We start from the raw sequence: 21,985 nt of genomic DNA, 5'->3' as shown, positions 1-21,985 counted from the left end.
CCTCACCTGAAGTAGAGCTCTGTGCAATGAGCACAGAGCAGCCGCGATCGCCAGATGGGATGGTGGACAGAATCCTGCTCAGCTTTCCCTCTTTGGCTCATGACCCAGCACAAATCCCTATTTATGGAAAGCACCTGGACCAAAAGGAGACTGGAATGCTGCCATCCCAGACCAGCTGGCACCTATAGCTTCCTCATCACCAGCTGCAGGCTGTCATCTTTGGTCCCCAGAAATCTGCTCAGGCACCAATTGGCAGACCCCACATTGATAGGCAAGCCTCATGTGTGCTTCAGTAACTTCAGAGCAAACCGTTGTCAGAAGAAAAAAGGTGTTCTCGGTGCTCTGACAGAGGTGGTCTCTAGCAACCAAAGGAATATGGAAGAACATTTGGTTCAATGTTTAGGGAAAGTATTTTAATTAAGAAAGCAACTTCAGCCATATCTTCTCCTCCTCCAACCGGCCCTGAAAACAGAGATCTTCATACTTCAGTGCATCCAATGCATTCTTCATCACAAGCTTTTCACAAGCAACTTCTGTGCCTCAGCACACTGTGCTGGGTTCTACAAGTAACACACATAAGTGAGACGGGCCCCGACCCTGAGGGTTCACAGGGACTCAAGTATCATGCATGGGGGGCATCAGGTTTAGGGGGGAGTTCACATAGGACCCAAGGGGCAGTTGACTAACAAGCGGCCCTCCTGAGGGTTTCTGTATGCCTCTTTATTTTTCAATGTGAAGCCCTAAGTTCATGAAGCAATTAACCAATATCCTGGGCCAGATCATTCTTCCTTCTAGGGGCCAGCCTGTGCATTGTGGGGTGTGTAGCAGCATCTCTGGCCTCCACTCGCTAGATGCCAGTAGACCCCCACCCTCAGCGTGACATCAAAAATATCTCCAGATGTTGCCACAGGTCCCCTTGGAGGCAAAATAACCAAACCCCACGCTGGCTCAGAACCACTGGTTGTCACCACCTCCTGCTCCTTCCTAAGGTGACATTTGCCCTCCTCCCTCCCCCAAGGAACAATGGCAGAATGTCTTTCCAAAAATAACGTTTATAGAGAAGATCCAAAGCTACGTTCATTTACTATTTTCTAAATATTATTTCTGATATTTTTTCTAATCCTCCAAACTGCACTGCAAGATAGTTAATATTACCTCAGTTTACGAGGAACGTGAGCACAGAGTTCAAATAACTTTTCCAAGGGCGATCAACTTTAAGACAAGAGTCTCACCTCATTAAACTTGAACCTCTCATAGCGAGCGACAGCTAAACCCTCTGTGTGGTAGGTGGGAGAACATGTCTGATGAGTCACATATAACACCATTTCTGGCATGCTAAATATTCTGCAGAATGCACTCTCTTTTGTCTGTTTTTGCTTTTAGAATCTCTCTTAAAACTAAAATGATGCCTTCATATTGTTCTTCAATCTTTGCATCAACGTGGGGCCAAAACCAACCTCAATCTGACCCACAAAATAAAAAGAGAATACTAATGTATTGGAATCTCTTGAATAATAACATGGAAATACCACTGATTCCTTCATAAATATTGAGCCTGAAAGACTCAGAGTACAAGCTAAGTTTAGCCATCGCTTCTTGGGGGTCTTGGAAGTACTCCGTCCAGCGCCATCTGCACTTAGCTCTGTGGAGGGAGATGCAGGAGGACACAGCCCCATCCCCGCAGGGAGGGAGTACCAGATCCTAGATGGGGAAGGACTGGAGAAGGGCCTCAGGCAACTGTGATGCATCCCCAGGAGGAGCAGTCTCCCAGATGATGGAAATCATGATCTCTCTCAAGCTTTCATTTTACTGACAGAGGAAAAATGTTCTTTAAAGGGAGAGTGATAAGCCCAAAGATTCACAGGTGGTTAGGATGAGGAGGACCAAATCCAGCCCTCCCAACACGCATGCACGCTCTTACCACTGCATCATGCTTGTTAATGCTGCTTTCAGTGTCACAGCTTGAACATGAAATTACCCATTTTTATACATATTTCCCCTACAAAAGTGACAACTTCCTATGGTCCCACCTAATAGGAAGTAATGGAGAGAATAAGACTAAATAGTAAATAATTTCCAACATGGGCTACTCCATCCTTACAGATGCTATTGCTTCACACGACACAGGTGGCAAAGCTTGTAGGTTCCCCCAGCCATGTGGGACATTAGACCAGTGGTCTAGTGACTGGACAACTTTTGTAAAGGTAACAGCCTTGGCTTACCGCTAGAATAATTCATCCCAGCTACAATGCCATAAAATTAGCTTCTTAAGTACAAAACCAGGGCCCCTACATGTGAAGTCATGAGCCAGATCAAATAAGTGAAAAAGATACCAGATCATAGTACTGCCTATAAAATCTCAAAGGGGATAAGCAAGGACCAGTGAAAACTTTGGTGATTCTTCTAAAACCTTCATCATTCTCAGGGCGCACGAGGGGCGTTCCCTGCCCACCCCTCTGTCCTGCTTGACCTTCCTCCCTCCTCTTCTGGATGGAGGCCTACACGCCCCCTCCCTCCAAATGCCTTTCCAATCCTGTTCAGGAGGATGAGCTGCTCTCCAATCTGTGCCCTGCCACATTGAACGAATCTCATCATATTATATCTAAATTATTTCTTCCGTGTTTTTCTTCTCTTTCCCCTCTGCAGGGTGAGCTCTTCAGAAGCAGAGGCTGTCATAATGATTGTTGTAACACAGAATATAGTACAGTATATAATACTATAGTAATACATATTATCAATAACATTAATGTATTTGCTAGTGCCATCAAGTCGATTCTGATTCCTAGCGACCCTGTGTACAGCACAGCAGAACCCTGCCCGGTCTTTCTGCACCATCTTCTCACCTTCCTGCACTGTATCAGACAATTCTCCACTGCTACTCACAGGGTTTTCATGGCCAATTTTTTGGAAGTGGGTGGCTGGGTCCTTCTTCCTAGTCTGTCTTAGTCTGGAAGCTCCACTGAAATCTGTCCACCATGGGTGATCTTACTGTTATTTGAAATCCCAGTGGCAGAGCTTTTGGTGTCACAGCAATGTGCAGCCATCACAATATGACAACCAACAGATGGGTCGTGTGGTTCCCTGACCAGAAAACGAATCGCGGCAACATGATGAGAGCACCAGATCTTAACCACTACATCACCAGGGCTGGCTACTAATGTGTAATAATAGAGAATATAATCGTAAAAAAGAAGCTCATGATCTATTTTTTAAATTTGAATTTAAGATAGAGCGTGCTTACAGGCATTTTCTATGAAATTTCTAAAATATCCACAGCTCTTGAAAGGTGACTGCACTAAGGAAATCAGAATCACATGGGCTTTGCCTCCAGGCCTGGCCTGAGTGCTGCTGGAAGCACAGCCCTGGACGGGCAGTCGGAGGCCAGAGCTCCTGCCCAACAGAACAGCTAACTCCTGGAGGACATCTAGAGTAATATCATTTCATTGTGAGAGTCCAGGCTTTTGGTAAATACCGCTCCAAAAGGACATTTTCAAGATAAAAACAGAAGTTATTGAACACATTCACAATAAGCTGAGGCAAATGCAGCCCTGAGCTAAGGGCCAGGTGGGACAGGGCCCTCGGGGGCTGCTAATGTGCAGCCCTGCAGGGCAACCACAGCTGGGAAAGACGGACTCTTAAAGGCCAGTTTGATCAAAAGTAACTCAACTGCTCCTATGACCACACACCACCGCTAACTTTTTACTTTTTAAGTTAATGCTATTTGAAGCTTGAAGCTTATCCCTAATAGAATGTGGTATCTCCTCTTTTGGGTTTGATGGTAGGATCAGATCATTCTGTGTCCTCTGCAAAGTTTCCTAAAGGTGCCCGCAGCCTGATAAGCCATGGTCAGACAGGAAAACAAGGCCCCAGGGAAAAACACATGGTCATTTCAAAAGAAAGTGTAAATATGAATAATACTAAACCCTGTAGCAAATAAGGTCAAGAACGTAAGCAACATAAGGGAAAACCAGCAAACCACAGGCTGTCTAAATTCCTCCTGGGCACACTGTTTGGATTCTTCATCTGAGTTTACCCGCCACAGGGCGAAGCCCAGAAAGCCTGCAGTCAGCTGGGAAAGTGTCACTTACCAGACCCCACCTGCAAATCCTTCCGTCTGTCACTTCCTGAGTCACCAGGTGCACCAAGCTAAACAGCTCAGCATTTGCTCTCCAGGCTCTCCTGGAACTGCCTGAAGTGGCCCTCCTTCCTGTCTAATTGTCCTCCCTGCATTAGCCACTCCAAATAACACCTTCTGCCTCCAAAGTGTCCCCGAAGAGAGGGATCCACAAATCCAAATTGCACAATGACAGGAAAAACACCCAGGCCCAAATAAATTGTAATCAGTGTAAGAACATTTTATGTAATCCAATGCATATTGTAATAATGCTAAATGTTTTAAAAGCTTTCATCCCAACCTATTGCTGTATGGTCTAAAAGATCCTCATTCATTCGGACTTACCTTTTGAATGACCTGATTAATCTCCGGAGTGTTTGGTGTGTACAGTATTTTTCCGTGTAATATAGGTTTTAGGAAGGACCACACCAAAACGCCATTTGGAGACTGTAGAATTTCCTGATAAAGCTTCAAGCAAAATGGTGCTGTCACAATTAAAAAAAAAAATGGGTTACTCATGGTACAGATATCCAGGTCAATAGGGAAACTGGTTTACCTATCTATGATGCCTCGCTTTGCAATGAGTGATTTATATATATATTTCCATGACACAATTCTGAATCTGGGCAGTAAATTCAAGAATAATTTTTCTTGTCACTGTCATTAGTGGCTCTTATCTCATAAGAAACTTCAAGATACCATGTTCACTTTGATAATTTGAAAGAAAGGAATGTATGACATTTGCATTTTCAAACTAAGTTATCAATAGCAGTACTAAATGATGACAAAGACACCTGAACGTGAAAATAGTAATAAAAAAGGAATACATCTGGTTTTTAGTCTAGAAAATCTTCATTTCAACAATCACAGTATTGAGAGAAGAATTAGGTTTTTCTTATGAAATTAGCTTTGTAAATCGCTACTGAATTTTCTTTGCTGTATCTACACAGAACTATTGAACTGATTGCTTTTGATACATTTTTGCTTTGCTTTCACCCAAACACTCAATTCTTCATTGTGGCTTTCATCATTGTTGTGCAGCAAGTTGGTTTGTATTGAAGATTTACTTCACTAAACCAATAGGTACCTAATGAAAGCAAAACCTTCGTCAAAATAATGATTAGTAATTAAATATTATAAGGTTTTAAGCTAGTGATGAATATTTCAGTATAACTAGTTCTTTCATCCCTGAAGAGAACATTTAAAATGGAAATATTATCTTAGCTTTGATACTATGATTCATAACACCCAAGGTATAAAGAGTGCTGTTGTGATTATTTCCACTATTATTCTCATCTTCCCAAATTCTCCATTTGAAAAGAAAAGCAAATACTGTTTATTCAACAAGTACAATAAAATTGACAGAAATAATCCTATAAAATAGAAATTAAGATCATGACTAGACAATGAATTTTTAAAGCATTAATTGTAGAGATTGCTCTGTCTGATATTCTAACAACTTACACTTTAAATTATAAGCTTAATATAGATAGTAGCAATTTTGATTTCAGAAAAGACATAATCATACATATGTGCAGAACAAGAAATTTGAAACCATGAATCCTAACATCTGCCACTTGTGAACTGTATGAACTTGGGCAAGTCACTTAGCTGGATGGATGGATGAATGGATGGATGGATGGATGGATGATTAGATGACTGAATTTAATGAACAAACTAGTAATCCTCAAGAAACTCAAATGCAGAAAAAGAAGAAGAAATGAGGATTAGGGAAGGAGACAACAAAAATTATTAAATATCAATAGCCTTAATGTGTGTCTATACTGCTAAATTATTTTATATTTTATTTGACAGCTATCCAAATTATCCATCAGTTTATGAACATACTGACACACTGTCTCTAAGGTAACTCTGAGGACATTGCCACAGGCTCCTCATCCTACACCTCCAGCTCTACATATTCCCACTGTCTCCTTTTCTTCAATCCCACCAACACCTCTGTGCGTTCCAGGCATAAAGTATATATATATAAAGATAGATCTTGGGTATGGTAGGCAGAATTCTAAGATGGCTCCCTACCGTTCACGCCTTGTCATGCAGACAGAACCTGTGAATATGATGGCTGCCATGCCCATGGTTATATTACACAGCCATGGTGAAAAAATTTTGAAGATGTAAATAAGGCCCCTAATAAGTTGACCTGGAGTTAACCAAAGGGGAGATTATCCTGGCTAAGTGATCAGGTAAACCCGTTAAAAGAGATTGGAAGACTTAGAGTCAGAGAGATGCCTCTGCTGGCCTTGAAAACACAGTCTCCATGGCTCTACAGGTACAAGGAAACGAATTCTACCAACAACACCTCAGGTGAGAACCCAGCCCTGGCCAACACCTTGACTGGAGCCTTGTGAGAGATCCTGAGCAGAGGACACAGCTAACCAATGCCCAGGACCTGGGGAAACTGTATGATGATAAATGTGTGTTGTCCTAAACCACTAAGTGTGTGGCGATTCGTCATGAGGCATAAAAAACTAATACGCTAGGATATATTTATATCATTGTGCCAAGCAGCTAATATTCACCATCCCCATTACTCCTCACAACAACCTTATGAAGTCAGTACTATTGTTTCCCTGTTACACATGAGACTAATGTGATTCAGAGAGATAAAATCCCATGGCCAAAGACGCACAACTTTTTGGTGGGGCTGAACTGTCTAAACCCAAAACCCTTACAGCGTATTTAGTCTGCCTTTCTAATTTAAATGTATCCACTTAAAGTGGGGTTAGGAAATCACTTTTCAACCTGCCGTCATTTGCTACTGAGCTTTATGGAACGCAAATTTGTAGGAGGCCACATACAGTTCTCCTTGTTATACGAGATGGCCATTTTGCAAGGACCATAATTGTGATCCCGGTCTCCGTGCTAGACCCCTCACCATTATGGTAAGCCAGGAATCCCAAAGGGGCTGGGGCTTCGAGTGTGTTAGATGATTCAGACCCAGTTCCTTGCAGTCACAGATAAGAGAATTAGCCTGTGCTCAAGGGCAGCAGGAGCCTCTAAAGCCTACTGCCACACCAGTGTTTGGTGGTCTTACTAACAATGGAGGACAAAGGTTAGAGGGTAAAGGTAGAAAAATCTTTGTCAGTACCCAACTTCCACAAAGACAGAATATTTTGTATAAAGTAGGGCCAATGATCAATATTCAAATTAATCTAAACAAATATGGATTACTATTTTCTTACTTGAATCTTCAGGAATGTTGAATTTTTCTTTGTCATCCCCCAAGAGTTCATTAACTCTGGGCAAGTTAATAAATGCGTTAGAGCTGCTAAGGAAAGATGCCTGTTCCTTGCAAACCATCTTCATCACAGACTGGAAAGAACCCAAGGCTGAATGTCTGCTCTGGCCATTTTGTGAAGCCTGAGAATATGAGAAAAATAAATTGCAATTGAACAGTGACTTGGAATAATTCCCTCACAGACTTCTGAAAGGACAGTCCCTTCTCCAAGTGAATATTCAAGATGTTCAGAAAGTCAAAGCATGGAATCTCTTCCTTAGTCTTTTCTGTCCTTGAAATACTATGCAAGTCTCTGCAATGAGTTTTCAGGCCTAAATACTTGTTAGAAGAGACAAATGTCACACGCATACACACCTCACACACACACCCACACACATACCAGAAAATCTTTATTTGTCCAGTGATAAATTATTAATCCATACAATATCACTAACTCAGACTCATTAATAGTCTTAATATTGATACTTGACAGTAACCCAAATTATCCTTCAGCTGATGAGCATACAACATCTTGCCTCTGAGGATTCTGTGGTCTGCCCCTTGTCCCACACCTCCATCTCAGCACATTTCCACACACTCCTTTTCCCAGTCAGCCCCATGCCAGGTAGAGAGAGTTCAAGCAAAAATTAATGTCATGCCACTAACCTCATTCAAGTCTGTGTTTGTATTCACAGCAAATGATCTGTAATCTGTAAGCCAGTTATTTATATGTAAATAAATGTTTTAAGGTTTTTGAAAGCAATTTGCTCTCTGAATTAAGTTAAATAGGTCCTTGCAATCTCATCTGTGCTAATAATGGATTTAGTGATTTCTGACTTCACAGACAAGGCATGAACTATCCCAACCTTTCCATGGGTAGATGGGAACCAGCAAAGTCTCTTCCATCTGGTTTCAGGAAAATTCCAGGCCTTGATCTTTGTCATGTTGTTGCCTCCAGAGCCATTATAGGTATTCCCCTTACTATATTTTGTGGTCTCATGCAAATTTTAGATGTTAGAAGAGAATAGCCATTCTGATGGGTGTGAGGTGATAGCTCATTGTAGTTTTGATTTGCATTTCCCTAATAATTAGTGAAGTTAAACATCTTTTCATGTGCCTGTTGGCCATCTGTATTTCTTCTTTGGAAAATGCCTGTTCAGATCCTTTGCACCCCTGTGTTCACTGCAGCATTATTCACAATAGCCAAGACTTGGAAACAACCTAAGTATCCATCAATGGACGAATGGATAAAGAGGATGTAGCATATATATATATATATATATATATATATATATACACAATGGAATACTACTCAGCCATAAAAAAGACAAAATCTTGCCATTTGTGACAACATGGATGGACCTTGGTGAAAGGTCAGACAGAAAAAGCCAAATACTGTATGATTTCACTCATATGTAGGAAATAAAACCACAAAAACAACAAAAATGTAGATACAAAGAATAGATTGGTGATTACCAGAGGGAGGAGGGAGGGCAAAAGGAGTGAAAGGGCATATGTGTAGGGTGATGGATGGTAACTAGTCTTTGGTGGTGAACACAGTGGTGAAATTTCTACGCAGAAATCAAAATATAATGATACACACCTGTAATTTATATAACATTATAAACCGGTGTCACCTCAATAAAAAAAATAAATTTAAAAAAAGAGAGAAATAGAAGCAAAAGGAGCAAATACAAAGACACAGCAAATCCAAGTATTTCCCCGGGGGGACCTAGGCCAAGCACGCACCTGTCGAAAGTCAGGCATGTCTAGCAAGGCAGCAATTTTGAACGCGTGAAGAAATTCTGAGAGGTTCGAAAGGACGTGATCGGCTCTGGGAAGCAGGTGGCTGAGCCTGGAGACAACGTCCAGAAGGGAGCTGAGCACACCATGGGCTTCTGAAGGGATCAGAGTCTCAAAGGAAAAAACACAACATGAAATTACCAACATCATACTTTATACCCTCACAAGCATCCTTTAAGCAGTGAAAACCCGGTTGCTTGATTTAATTCTCTCTTTCACTAGGGAGACATCTTTGTTGTGTTGTATAAAAGTCCTCTTTATTCGAGTCCATACGACTCCGTGTTTTGGAGCACATTCCATTGCACCGGTCTGGTTAAAATGCAAGCCAGGAGCAAATGTGATCTGTTGTGAAAGTTCGTCATTTTCTAAATGTTTCTTTCTATCTTTGAGGGGAGGGAAAGAGAAATTTAAAAAGGAGGCCAAAATAAAACAATTCTTATAAGCAAAACAATTTCTATTTGCCTACTTCGTCCTTGTGTTTGTGACACGCCCACGTCATTTCCGTCCTCCTAACGCCTTTGGGCGGCCTGTGTTAGCGCCCTGTCTGTGGGTGAGATTGACTGGGAGAGATTCAAGGGCTTCCTGAAGTCTCGCAGTGAGAAAGGATCAGGGCCAGCAATGTAACCCGGGTGCTTTGGAAATATCGGTGCCCTTTGAAACCCGTTTGTGCTGGCACCACTAGGCATAGCCTGTATTTGCCTTATTATTTGCATATTCTCCGTTCTAGAATGCAAATCCCACAGAGGCGGGGATTTTTGCCTGTTGTGGTCATTTATGTAGCTGCAGGGGCCAGAACAGAATCTAGCAGTGTTTCTTGTTTGATAAGTACGCACTGGATGCCTGGATAAATGGGCAAACACCGCCTCTTTCCACGAGGAGGGAGGAATCGCAGCAAATCTCCTCCCTCCGCATTCATTTGCACACTGAATTTTCACTTTTTCAGTCTCAGGCCAAGTCCCCAACTGTCACTACTTCTTACTCTTGCTCGTTAGAGTTCTGCACCTGCCACACGGCTGCTGGCTCTGAGGCTGACATGTGGACCAGGTCACAGCTCCCCATCTTTCCCGTCTGCTGATGATGACGTGGTTCTCTCATCAGTTAAGACGACAGAGACGACTCAGGCAGGAGAAACAGGGTGCGGGCTTTTGTTACTTTTTCTACTCGCCTTTCTAACTGCAGCTGGACTTTAGAAGTGGCACCCAGCGAGCCCAGTTTATGGTGAGAATGACTGGAATTGAGTCACAGCACTTACAGATCAGATGAACACACCATATTAATAGAGTGAATTGTGTTTTGCAAAAGGCTTCACAAATTCATTGTCAGTGCAACAGAAAGTCCGTGGACTTGGGAGTGAGCTAAGCTGCGCTGGAGTCCTGGTGTTGATGTCTATCGCTGTGGGCATGTTGGAGGGCTCTACCATCTCTGAGTATCACGCATCAGCTTCCCTAGAGCCGTGCATATAGACTCCTAATAAACAGGAGCTATTGTTATTAATGGCGGTGTCACTTTCATTGCATCTAGGAGACTGACTCCAACCCAATATCTATCCTCATGGCCCTTGTCAAAGTAATTATTTGGACCCTAAGGAACACAAGTTTCAAATCGGTGGCGTTTGTGTACATAATAGAATGGTCATGAAAATACTGATTTGCCGACGATGCTGCATCTGTTTCCCAAAGAACATATCATAAAGTTGGAAGAGGGGGCTGTGGTGAGCAAGCACACACAAAACTGGTCTGCGTGTTAGATGGAGGCACTGATTCCACCGGGACAGAGGTAGCCTTGCAAATTATTGGGACACTTCAGAAATGTTTCTCCTCCTGCCTATGGGTTTAAAATGTACTCGTTCTGGAAATTAATATTTGTTCTCAGAATGTGTATATGTGTGTGTGTGTGTGTGTGTGTGTGTGTGTGTGTGTGGTCCAGCATTTACCCAGTGGGTTCTTGGAGTAACGGAAGGGAGGGAGAGCATAAAGGAAACTGGGCTGGAATGGCCACTCCACCCTTTTCCTGAACCGCAAACTGCTCTCCCAGATTTGGAGCACCTGAAGCCACCTTGCCATATTTCAACTTCCAAGGCCTCTCTGATTAGCTCAGGTGTTGTCTAGTCTCTCTCTGGGGAGCCACTTCGAACAAAACCAGTCCCTAACGATAGAGGTGAAGTTTCTGGAAATGTAAGTAAAGACTCAAACAGTGGAGGCCAGAAGATGGAGGAACTTCTGGAAGAGGCAGAGCCAAGAGCAGACCAAGCTGAGAACCAGTGGGCAGCCACATACACCTTCTGTGAAGGGTCCAACTCACCACCCACTGTCCCCTCTTTTCCACACACGGTATAATCTTTCGGTTTCTTCAACCCTCCCTGCCTTCACCCCACTGTGTGTGGGAGTGTGGGCGGCAGGTAACAACCTGGCTCCCCAGGGGTTGGGGCCTGCCTGTTCACTTCCATCTGCATACCTTCTCCTGGGCAGGCCCTGGCAGAGGTGGGCATATCACCCTCACAGGACAGAGGCTGTATGTCCCAGACATAACAGGAGGCAGAGAAGATCATGGCCAAGGAGGGGCGGGAGTAGTTCCTGACTCAGAGGGGCACAAGAGTGGCCTGGCAGACCCCAGCTTCCCCAGAAGTACTCCAGGAAGGTGGTCCTCAAAGGGAGGGGAACCCGGCACCGGGGGTAGGTGCTGTTTTTCATCGTTGGGACTTCCAAGTTGATTGCCACCAATGCTGTGCCAAATGCCCTGATGGGCCTGACTCCAAGGACCCCCCGAAAGCTCTCCTGAACACTCCTTGATTCTAAGTCCCACTCTGGAGCCAGCACACAGGAGATGCAGAGACTGGCCGTGGCTGTGGGGTCTGTACCTATCAGCCCCCCACTGCAGTTACTTGTCTACACAGCCCCTCTGCAGATGTCACACCACCCGAGTCAGGCCCCGCAGCTGCCACACCCCGTACTTTGTAAATGAAATTCCTCAGGTTCAGGTTCCGACTCATCAACACCATCAGAGAGTACACTTTGGCTCTGGGCAGGCCACACAGTTCTTTCGTTGCAAACCAAGATTTTTCATCCTCAGGAAATGCCAGCAGGAGGCGAAGAATGTCCTGATCGCATCTTCCAGACAAAGCTACTGTGAGGCCACTCCAGAGAACCTGTTTCAAAGCACGAGGGTCAGACATGAATACACCTTTGACTTGCAAGCCCCAGACTCAGCTTCCTCAATGACAAGCCCCCTGAAAGCCCATTTTCCCAAAAGACTGAGGATTTACCTGTAGATAGATGAGTCCAACCTCTGTTCTATTTCAAACAGGCGGAATGGAAATGTTTCTAAAATGTGCACAAAATTCTCTGCCTATTTAAGCAATCTGCCCTTGCTGATGTCACGGAAGCAGCAGTACAAGACCCACCGTCCTGCATTCCTCCCAGCCACCCGTCGAAACGCCCGCCCACCCCTCAGCTCCCAGACGCTGCTCTCATGGGAGGCATAGGTGGCCTTTTCTTCCGACATTCAGTCAGCCTTTGCTTTCAGTTGATCAGCTTTCACTTTTCACTATTATCGGTGTGAAACTATTTCTTTCTCCTCCATTTCCAAATTAAAAACTGGATTTCTGGGGCCGGCCCCATGGCCAAGTGGTTAAGTTTATGTGCTCTGCTTGGGTAGCCCAGGGGGTTTCACCAGTTCAGATCCTGGACGCAGACGTGGCACCACTCATCAGGCCACGCTTAGGCAGCATCCCACATGCTACAACTAGAAGGACCCACAACTAAAAAGATACAACTATGTACTGGGGGCTTTGGGAAGAAAAAGGAAAAATTAAAAAATTAAAAAATCTTTAAAAAAATGCATTGTAGGGGCTGGCCCCGTGGCCGAGTGGTTAAGTTCGCGCACCCCGCAGCAGGCGGCCCAGTGTTTCGTTAGTTCGAATCCTGGGTGCGGACATGGCACTGCTCATCAGACCACGCTGAGGCAGTGTCCCACATGCCACAACTAGAAGAACCCACAACGAAGAATACACAACTATGTACCGGGGGGCTTTGGGGAGAAAAAGGAAAAAATAAAATCTTTAAAAAAAGAAAATGCATTGTAAAAACAGGATTTCCAAACTTATAATTTTTGAAAAGAAAAAGCAAACAAATTCAGAAGAAAGGACTGAGGACAACTTGTGTTCATGTCTAGTTTGTTAGTGTTGAATCTCACGGTGTAAGGATCCAAGCTGCGCCTCTGTTGGGTATGACTTTCAATTAATGCCCTTCAAGATACGATAAATTATAAAGCAAAATTAAAAAAACAGACTTCCTCAGAGCCTGGGTGCAGACCTGCGCATCACTTCTCAAGCCGTGCTGTGGCAGGCGTCCACTTATATAAAATAGAGGAGGATGGCCACGGATATTGGCTCCGGGCCAATCTTCCTCAGCAGAAGGAGAAGGATTGGTGGCAGATGTTGGCTCAGGGCTAATCTTCCTCAAACAAACAAACAAGCAAACAGACTCCTGTTCATGTTTACACTCTGATGGGTATGATTGCTGTGAAACGTTCAGGCCAAGCAAGACCCTTTGTGAACAGGAGTTTTGCTCGTTTACTAGGAACTTATAATGCCAGAAAATGCCCCCCAAAATCATTAAGAAGTGGAATAATGTATTGATCAGTGCTCTCCGGAGAACCTGAACCAATCGCAAGTGTATATACAGAGAGAGAGATTTATTTTAAAGGAATTAGTCCACGCAAATCTAGGGGCTTGGCAAGTCCGAAGTCTGCAGGGTAAGCTGGCAAGCAGGAGACCTAGGGAGAAGCTGATGTTGCAGCTCAGGCCCTAAAGGCCATCTGGAGGCAGAATTCCCTCTTTCTTAGGGAATCTCAGTCTTTTATCTTAAGTCCTTCAACTGATTGGATGAGGCCCACCCACATTATGGAGGATAGTCTGCTTTACTCAAAGTCTACTGATTTAAATGCTAATCTCATCTAAAAAGTATAACTTTACAGGGGCATTTAGGCTGGTGCTTAACCATATATCTGAGTACTATGGCCCAGCCAAGTTGACATATAAAATTAACCATCACAAATGGCTAGGATACTCTAATATGCTCGTGTACATTTTGAATCTTTGAAAGAGATATTTTTTCATACCTAGTTAACCAAGAAGCCCTTTTTTCACATGGGACTTGCATGGTGTAGACATACCTTGAAGAAGATTTCCTTACTGCCACTGTTTTCAAACTTGCTCTCTAGAGGCAGAGGGTAGATGCCTTTGTGGGGGAGGGGTTTCAAAGAGGAAGTGGGATGGGTGCGGTATAGACATCCACCCTTTGCTTTGATTAGGGCAGCCCCTCTTTGATCAGGTCCGTAAAACGGGCTTCTGTATGAAGTTTTCCTTGAAAATGGGATTCGTCCAAGCCCACGACTCCAGAGGAGCTGCTCCGAGCTCTGCGTGGGCATCAGCCAGAACCAGCCAATAAGAGTCTCTCTGTGTTTACTGGAGCCTTGACCCTCGCTATCACCTAGTGCATGATGGGTGGTCCCCATGAAGGAAGATATTCAACACATCTCTTAGAATTTACTCCCAGGGAAAAAATATTTGTCTTAAAAATTGTCTACACCTCTTTTAACCAAATAAGGGAGGTCCCATGCGCCATCCTACAGAAACTCCACAGTCACCTCACACAAGAGCAATGCCCTGTGGCATATTTGTTTCCACGCCTCTGTGGTTTTCCCAACTTTACTCTTTACCTTTTTTCAAATCTCACTATGTCCCATTTTTTCTGTTTGAAAGGCATGTGAAGCAGGTGGAAGCAAGTGGGGAATAAAAAAACAAAGATAACACTCAGTTTTGTTGGGCTGGAAATATCATATGTGAATCCTTTCAAAGTCAAACAGGCATCTTTCAACTTAGGCTTTGCTTAGGCTGATAGGGCCAATTATCAGACACACAGATGCCAAGTTGTTCATGTGTGTCCTACGCATCCATGTTTGGCTTGGAAATCGGCAGGGAGCCAGGGATCCAGGGCAGACAGCTCCCCACCACTGTGAGCCTGGCATGCACACACACATACACACTCACTCACTCTCAGACAATTAGATATCTACTTGGGTTCACAGACTCCCTTTAAAAATGAAGATGTTCCCTGGGAGAGGGATTTGCATTTTGAGCAGGAGCTTGTTTACTGGGCGTCTGCCGGAACCCTAATTGTGTTCAGAGCAGCGTTCAGAAGATGGTCTTGATTCTGCCCAGCTGATAATTTTAGACTCAGAGGTACAGGGAAGCATTGAAAAGGACTGCTGTTCTCAGCCTAATTATGACTAGAAAGGAAACACTGACAGTGATGCGGAAGAACTGGAAATATCAGGGAAAGTGACAAGGCCATATGAGAGTTGCTGAAAGCAATTGATCCTGCATGTGTTAGAGAGGAGTGGTGTGGCCCTCTGCTCCCAGTGCCCCATTGAGCTCAGATCTGCTCACATGATGAAGAGGCATGAACAAGAGTGAGTATCAGAGGGTAGGAGAAAGCTCTGAGGACCCTGCCTGGAAGGACTGACACCATATGGTGGAAGGACGGTGGAAAGGAGCTAGAAGGTGCTAGAGTAAGGCCCACTTCAGCTTGACCCTAACTCCAGCTCTTACTGTGGGACCTCTCGCAAGTTACTAAATGTCAAGAAGCCTCAATTTCTTCGTCTATACAATGGAGGTGATGATAAGACCCAAAAGGACTCCATAGGGTGGTGATGAGAATTAAATGAGATCATTGTGTACGGTACTCAGCACAGGGGACAGTGTGGCTAAGTGCCCAGTCACTACCATTATTATTGATAGGAGGCTACCAGCAAAAACATAGTTATGACTTGCAGGAAATTTAAAGAAAGATGAATAAGAATTAGATGGGTTTATTCATTGAAAATGATTAAATTTAAGAAAAAGAGAGATAGAAGAGGTAAAGCTCATTAATTCTGTCTCCATTTCTAGTACCCTCTCTCCCCTCCTGGCTTCTGAAGGATGATGGCTCTACTAGCTAGAGTTTTTAAGAAGTCCCGGAGGAAATGAAAACTACTTTGGTTTTATTTCTTAAAGTAGACTTTAGATTTTACCAGCATATAATAATAACATCAATGCCTGGAAGAATTCTAATCATGAGCCTTGAAGAAAACAGCAATCGCCAGAAACCATGTTGATAGTCACCATAAATGAGCCATGTCCGTACAAAGTAATTTTCTTTTGACAGCAAAGTTATTAGGCTCGTAAGTTACCAGGACCCCAGGCAGACATGCTGTGGCTGATTTAAGAGCCCAAACAAACTGATAAACAGGTGGTTGGCATCTTCCTAAGCCATGGCCATCTTTCTGCATTAATGCCTTGAATGAAAATCTGGAAGATATGCTCATCTCCTTGGTGACTGGCAAAGCTGAGCGAGACAAATGACACTTCACAAAGTAGAGCCAGGATTAAAAATACCTTTAAGGTTAGAATAATTGGCTAAAAGTAGCAAGAAGTACTTTTGCAGAAATCAATGCAAATCCTGAAACTTAGGTTCAAAAAGATTTATCTACATGTGAGTAGAAAAGATGTACCCCACCAGAAACAGCAATTTACTGCATTTTTTTACAGGTGGTGGAGCGTCTGAGGGGCCCTGGATTAAAGGGCCACAAACTCCAGCCTGATGATGTGGTGATGGGGCTGCAGGAACAGTGTGGAACTCTCAGCCTCAGATGAGCTCCCTCCAGGAAAGACGCACCGCGTGACTGGTGGTGTCTTCCAGGGGACAGCTGGCCAAATTCCTCTGCGTGGGCCAGAAACTCTTGACTCCAGTCACACGTTAATTATTTTTTTTCTCTCAAGGAGGGCGAAAAAACCCAGAATGAGCAGATTTTGATCGGTGTCTACTCTGAAGTGAGTTAACACCAAGAACGACTGTTGCAGCTTTTCAGAAGACAAACTCCACGTGCTATAACAAACGGAAAGTGTGGTGTTGGCTAAATTCCTCTCAGGAATCTCTCTCTCTCCAAAACTTGTGCCAGCAAGGTGTTAAAGATGCCCAGAGAGCCGGCCTCAAGGGAGATAGGGAAATTTGGCCAGATTCACCAAATGCAATCATTTCTGCCAAGGGAAATAAGAAAAAGTCTCAGAATGCCTTTCCCTTTGAGAAGCCTCTTAAAATAGATCAGAACTCTCTGGGTGTCCCCTCCCCCACCTTCCTCCATAAGAATCCTGGGACGGTTGTGGAAAATGTTCAGCTCCCAAGGCCATCCAAATGCACAAAGTTGTTCGGAGTAGAAAGTAAAGGGACAGGAGACAGACACTTTGATTGCTCTCTCAATCTATTTGGGTCCTGGCTCTGACCTCATTGTTAATTTTAAAAGAAGGAAAATTTGGCCTAATACAAAGAAAGAGGTCCCCCTTGATTTGGAGCCTGAAATATGGTACTGAGCATAAGATGCATGGGCATCTCTCAGAGCAGGTGGAGGGGATTCAAGCCCAGGATGAAGGCAGGCAAGATGGCCTCCAGGGTCCAACACGCCCCTGACTCTAATTGATTTTGGTTTTCATTGGGAGCTGCTGGGGTTAAGGAATTAAGCCCTAGAGAGAGAGGAACTTCCTGTAGGTCCCCATAGCAGGTGCTCTGGAGCCAGAACAGAGGGCCGGAAAAGAAAATGGCAGCAGGTCAACAGCTCAGCCTGCCTTTGCCTCCTGTTGCTCGTATCCCAATATCCCAACATCCTCAACTCTGTCACTCTCTCATGTAGCTCTTTACATCCAGTCTTTTCTCATTATTTCCATCAAAGCCCCAATGTCACATCTTCAGGGAGGCTCCCCATGACCACTGGTCCCCACCACCGACATGTCATCCCTACATGTGTTTCATAGAACTTGGCTATGTATCACATGTCTATTTATTTAGCATGTTGCCCCCAGAGCACATTCGCTCCCTCAGAGCAGAGCTTAGGGCCCCAGCTTCTAGAAGGATACCTAGTGGAAAAGAAGATTTGAAGTGAATGCGGTGTTTTCAGGGCCCCGGTGCCACTGAAAAGTACTCCCTGAGGGCCAGCAGCAGCTGCCCTGAGAGTATGACGTGATGAATTCACAAACTGATGGAAAGAAAGGTGGAGAATTCCAGGAAGATAGATTCTGAAAAGTTACTACAAATAATACGGTGCTGACACCCTGACAATCTTGAAAAAGCGAGAGGCCCAAGTGTCATCCCCTAACCAAACACAAATCCTAGGATCTGTAGACACGTATCGGTTCGTGGATATACTTAGCTATCGAAGTGAATAACTTCATTATTTATTTGAATAGCAAGAATGCAAACTTTTTAATACCCCTCCCAGTTACCTAACTGTCCAGCTGTTTAGGTGACCATAAGGACTTATGCTGTCAAGGAGGCAGAGGAAGACAGACGAATGTAAAAAAGCACTGCACAACCATCCACACAGAACACGGCCTTCCAGCGCAAGCCTTCACGGAGCACAGCCCCCTGCAATGGAACGCCAGTGCCACCTGGTGGCCGCATGCTTAATCGGGCAGAGAATATCAAAAACAGTTGAGTCCAAACCCAAGAAGTTCATAAGGCTTTGAATTTGAAAAGGACCCTGAAAGTTAGCTAACCTGACCCTTCTCTTAAAGCCTCACTAGTCAGCGACCTAAACTAATTCAGCCACTGCTCCATTCCCCTGTTACAAGTTCCAGTAACTGAAGATGTCAAACAAAGCTAATCACTATTTACACATAAGGCCAAAGGTGCGGTGTTCTCCTCACCCCATCTTCATCCCTGACATCCCCATGCATATGTGATGTTCAAAAAGCCACCTCTTACATTTTCCCTTTAAGACAGACACTGTGCGACTTACTATAAATAACCTGGTAATACTATAATTTGAATTTTGGGTTCCTAGCCTCTAATCTATTTCTTTCTTAATGCAAATTAGCTCTTAATTAATTGATCTACCTGTCAAGGCTCGCATTTAGCCCCAATTAACCAGAATCATGAAGTTAAATATCTGTTGGGGCCCAGGTGATTGTCAATAAAAATGTTCACTTGAGAGCCATCTTCAGGATTACTGTTTCTGGAAGGTTCTCTCTACAGGAAAGTGAAACCCAACTGCAAAGGCTGAAAGGGTATTTCAGAAAAGTACCTGCTAAGGATCCAGGTGATTCCTGCTGTGGTCAACACGATATTCACCTGTCCCATCCTCCGCCGACAAACACATCCCAACACCACTCAGCACACACTCCTCACTCCTTGACTTGTGGCAGAAAGCAGAGGGAACACCTCAATGTCACACTCTTCTGAGACCCCAGCATCTGGCTAGGTTTCACACCAAATAGCCACGGACTTCAAGAGAGTGCTGCCGGGCTCGTTAATGGGTCCATAATTTTATTTCCATTGACTTAATCAGTGCTTCTCAACCACCTTGGAGATGACACAGCCCATAATGACCCATCTGCCTTCACAATAAGCCACGACCACAGTCCACTGTTGGATTGTACAGTTATTCTCTACTTGGAGGAAATCATAGCTGATGTTTAGAGTTTTTTCGATGTTTTTGTTTTTGCATATTTTTGAGAATTTTACAACCCCTACTTAACGAAGCAGGACCCCTTCGGGGTGTCATGCATCAGGGTTGGAAATTGTTGAAATCAATATCATCACGAATTTTATCATTTTTAAACCAAATGAAGACAATATTATGAAATTCAAGACACCAAGGTTTTGGCATGGGACAGTGACATCCTTTGGTTCCTAGCTCTTCCTCTCATTTCCGTTCTGCCTCCAGTTACATTATTCTCAGAGCAACCCACTCCCCCAGTGTAGGAGCGGATGGGGGAGCGAGAAAGCATGACAGGAGGCCAGCAGCTTAGAGAGCAGACGCAGAAGCAGCAGACTATACCTTTGAATGGGAAATATTGGCTTCTAAAATGCTATTGATCGTTTCATCTGAGATGTGGATAGAAGATCGAAGCTCCTCAGTTAACTTGGAGATGTTCTTCATCAAATCTTTTACTTTTACATCTGAAAAATTTTGAAAAGGAAGGAAATTTTATAATAATAAGTGTTTGGGCTACTAATAACTATGAAAACAAAATGCGATATTAAAACCTGGCAAGGATAGTTTTCTCCACTATGTCCAGCCCATAATAAACACTAAATGAAGTCATATTCTCACTTCTTTAAGAGGAACTGAGGCAATCTATACTAAAAGTAAAACAAAACCACAGGTTAGTGGTATTTCCTGGTCAGTTGCTTACTCTCTCCCAGACCTGTATATTTCAAGTTTTTCTCTAGAAAGAGGTTTTTCTTAGGGAACAGTGGCCAAGTGCTGCCGGAAACTCACTTCTCTCCATGTATGTAGTTATTTCACGTTTTTTACCAGTAGGAGGATCACCTAAGGGTTTGCCACAATTCTTCAGACTTGAGGTATGGATACTACAAGGGTTGTGTGAATTGTATAGACTGCAGAGGGGGGAAACAGAGATTCGTGGATACAGAACATCCTGCCTAGGGAGGCAGGGCCAGGGCGGAACCCAGACCACAGAAATTTCTCTTCCTTCCTCCTCTTGGCTTTGGCACCCAGGATTTTAGGACTTTCTTTCTTGTCCCCAAATACATCAGACCAGCCAAATTCTAAATTGTTATTTATCACATATAACATAACTTTTCCCCTTAATGTTTTATTTTGATAATATATTTGTGTGAAAAACAAAATTTAATTTCTAATCAAGCAAACTTGGAGGAACCACATACTTACCCTCAGTTACTGTGACACTGCTAAGAAAAGTCAGAATGGGATTCCCAGAAAACAAAGTCTTCTCCAGGCTTTGGGCCAACCTAAAACGGCAGAAAATTAAAGCTAATTTAGGCAAGATAAAACACCAGAAACAATGTTGGAGTGAATAATACAGCCTCAGTTCCCTGGAGACGAGCTAGTTAACAGAATCACATTTCCACAAAAGTCCTCCAACAATTAGACACACAATGTCTCCTGACACTCTCTGTGTGCGAATATCCATTAATATCACAACTCCACTATTTTCTCCTCAGAGCCCCTGCCAGGCAAGATGAGCTGGGGGAATGTGGATGCATATTAAACGGTTTCTCATAAATTCGAAAAGAATAGGTGGAATAGATCATGGAATGCATGAGAAATTAGGATATCAAGAAGTCAGATGAGCATCATTCTTTCTGTGAATAAGTCATTTGCAGAATACAAAGTGCCTGATCCCCTCTTCCAGTGGTTTACACTTTGAGAACACAGAACAAAATTAATCCAATAAGAAGGCAATTTGAAAAATCGTTCACTGTTCTTACAGAGCATATTAATGCCATATTGCAATCTAGGATCTCAACTTTCTGATCTAATATCTTGATCACTAATAAAGCTAGCCTTAGAGCTAATGCTGCTCTCATATTTACAATTTTAAAACTTAAAGTCTTGGAAAACTTTGATGATGTTTAGAAAACATATGAATTAATATGTATATTAATAGTATGCAGTACACTTTATTGTCTGAAATTCAGAATTAACAAATGCAAAACATCTTCTCTATGAAAGAAAATACTGTGGAAAACAGGAGCACCAAGCTAGAACGTACGTGTGCATGCGCTGCCGAGCCGAGTCCAGCGTGGGCTGGCAGTCACAGTCCTGCTCGGTAACATTTTCCAAGTTGCTCTTGAAGCTTTCCAGGGTGCTAGAAAGATTCCTGCTAAGACTTTCACAATTTAGCTGAAGGGGTGAGGACCATATCTTTTCCATCTCCTGGAAAACACAGCAACAACAGAGTTAAAAACACATATACTTGTTTGTATGAGCTCAAGTCTGGTTTCCAGATAAATGCACGCCCTCACTGAGTG

The 21,985-nt window shown here is 43.5% G+C and overlaps 1 protein-coding gene across 1 annotated transcript in view; it reads right to left on the bottom strand.

Moving 5' to 3' along the window:
- ABCA13 (ATP binding cassette subfamily A member 13) overlaps positions 1-21,985 on the bottom strand; it is a 408,916-nt gene that overhangs the window by 283,929 nt on the left and 103,002 nt on the right. The window contains exons 21-27 of the mRNA XM_001496546.5: positions 21,727-21,890; positions 20,883-20,962; positions 20,025-20,146; positions 12,106-12,300; positions 9,102-9,266; positions 7,318-7,495; positions 4,460-4,599 (exon numbers count right to left, since the gene is read on the bottom strand). Of these exons, the coding sequence (XP_001496596.3) occupies positions 4,460-4,599; positions 7,318-7,495; positions 9,102-9,266; positions 12,106-12,300; positions 20,025-20,146; positions 20,883-20,962; positions 21,727-21,890 (1,044 nt within the window). The remainder of the gene's footprint in view (positions 1-4,459; positions 4,600-7,317; positions 7,496-9,101; positions 9,267-12,105; positions 12,301-20,024; positions 20,147-20,882; positions 20,963-21,726; positions 21,891-21,985) is intronic.

This window comes from Equus caballus, chromosome 4, assembly GCF_041296265.1.
Source record: "Equus caballus isolate H_3958 breed thoroughbred chromosome 4, TB-T2T, whole genome shotgun sequence".
In the NCBI taxonomy this organism is placed as follows: Eukaryota; Metazoa; Chordata; class Mammalia; order Perissodactyla; family Equidae; genus Equus; species Equus caballus.
This window is presented reverse-complemented; position numbering and strand designations above follow the sequence as displayed.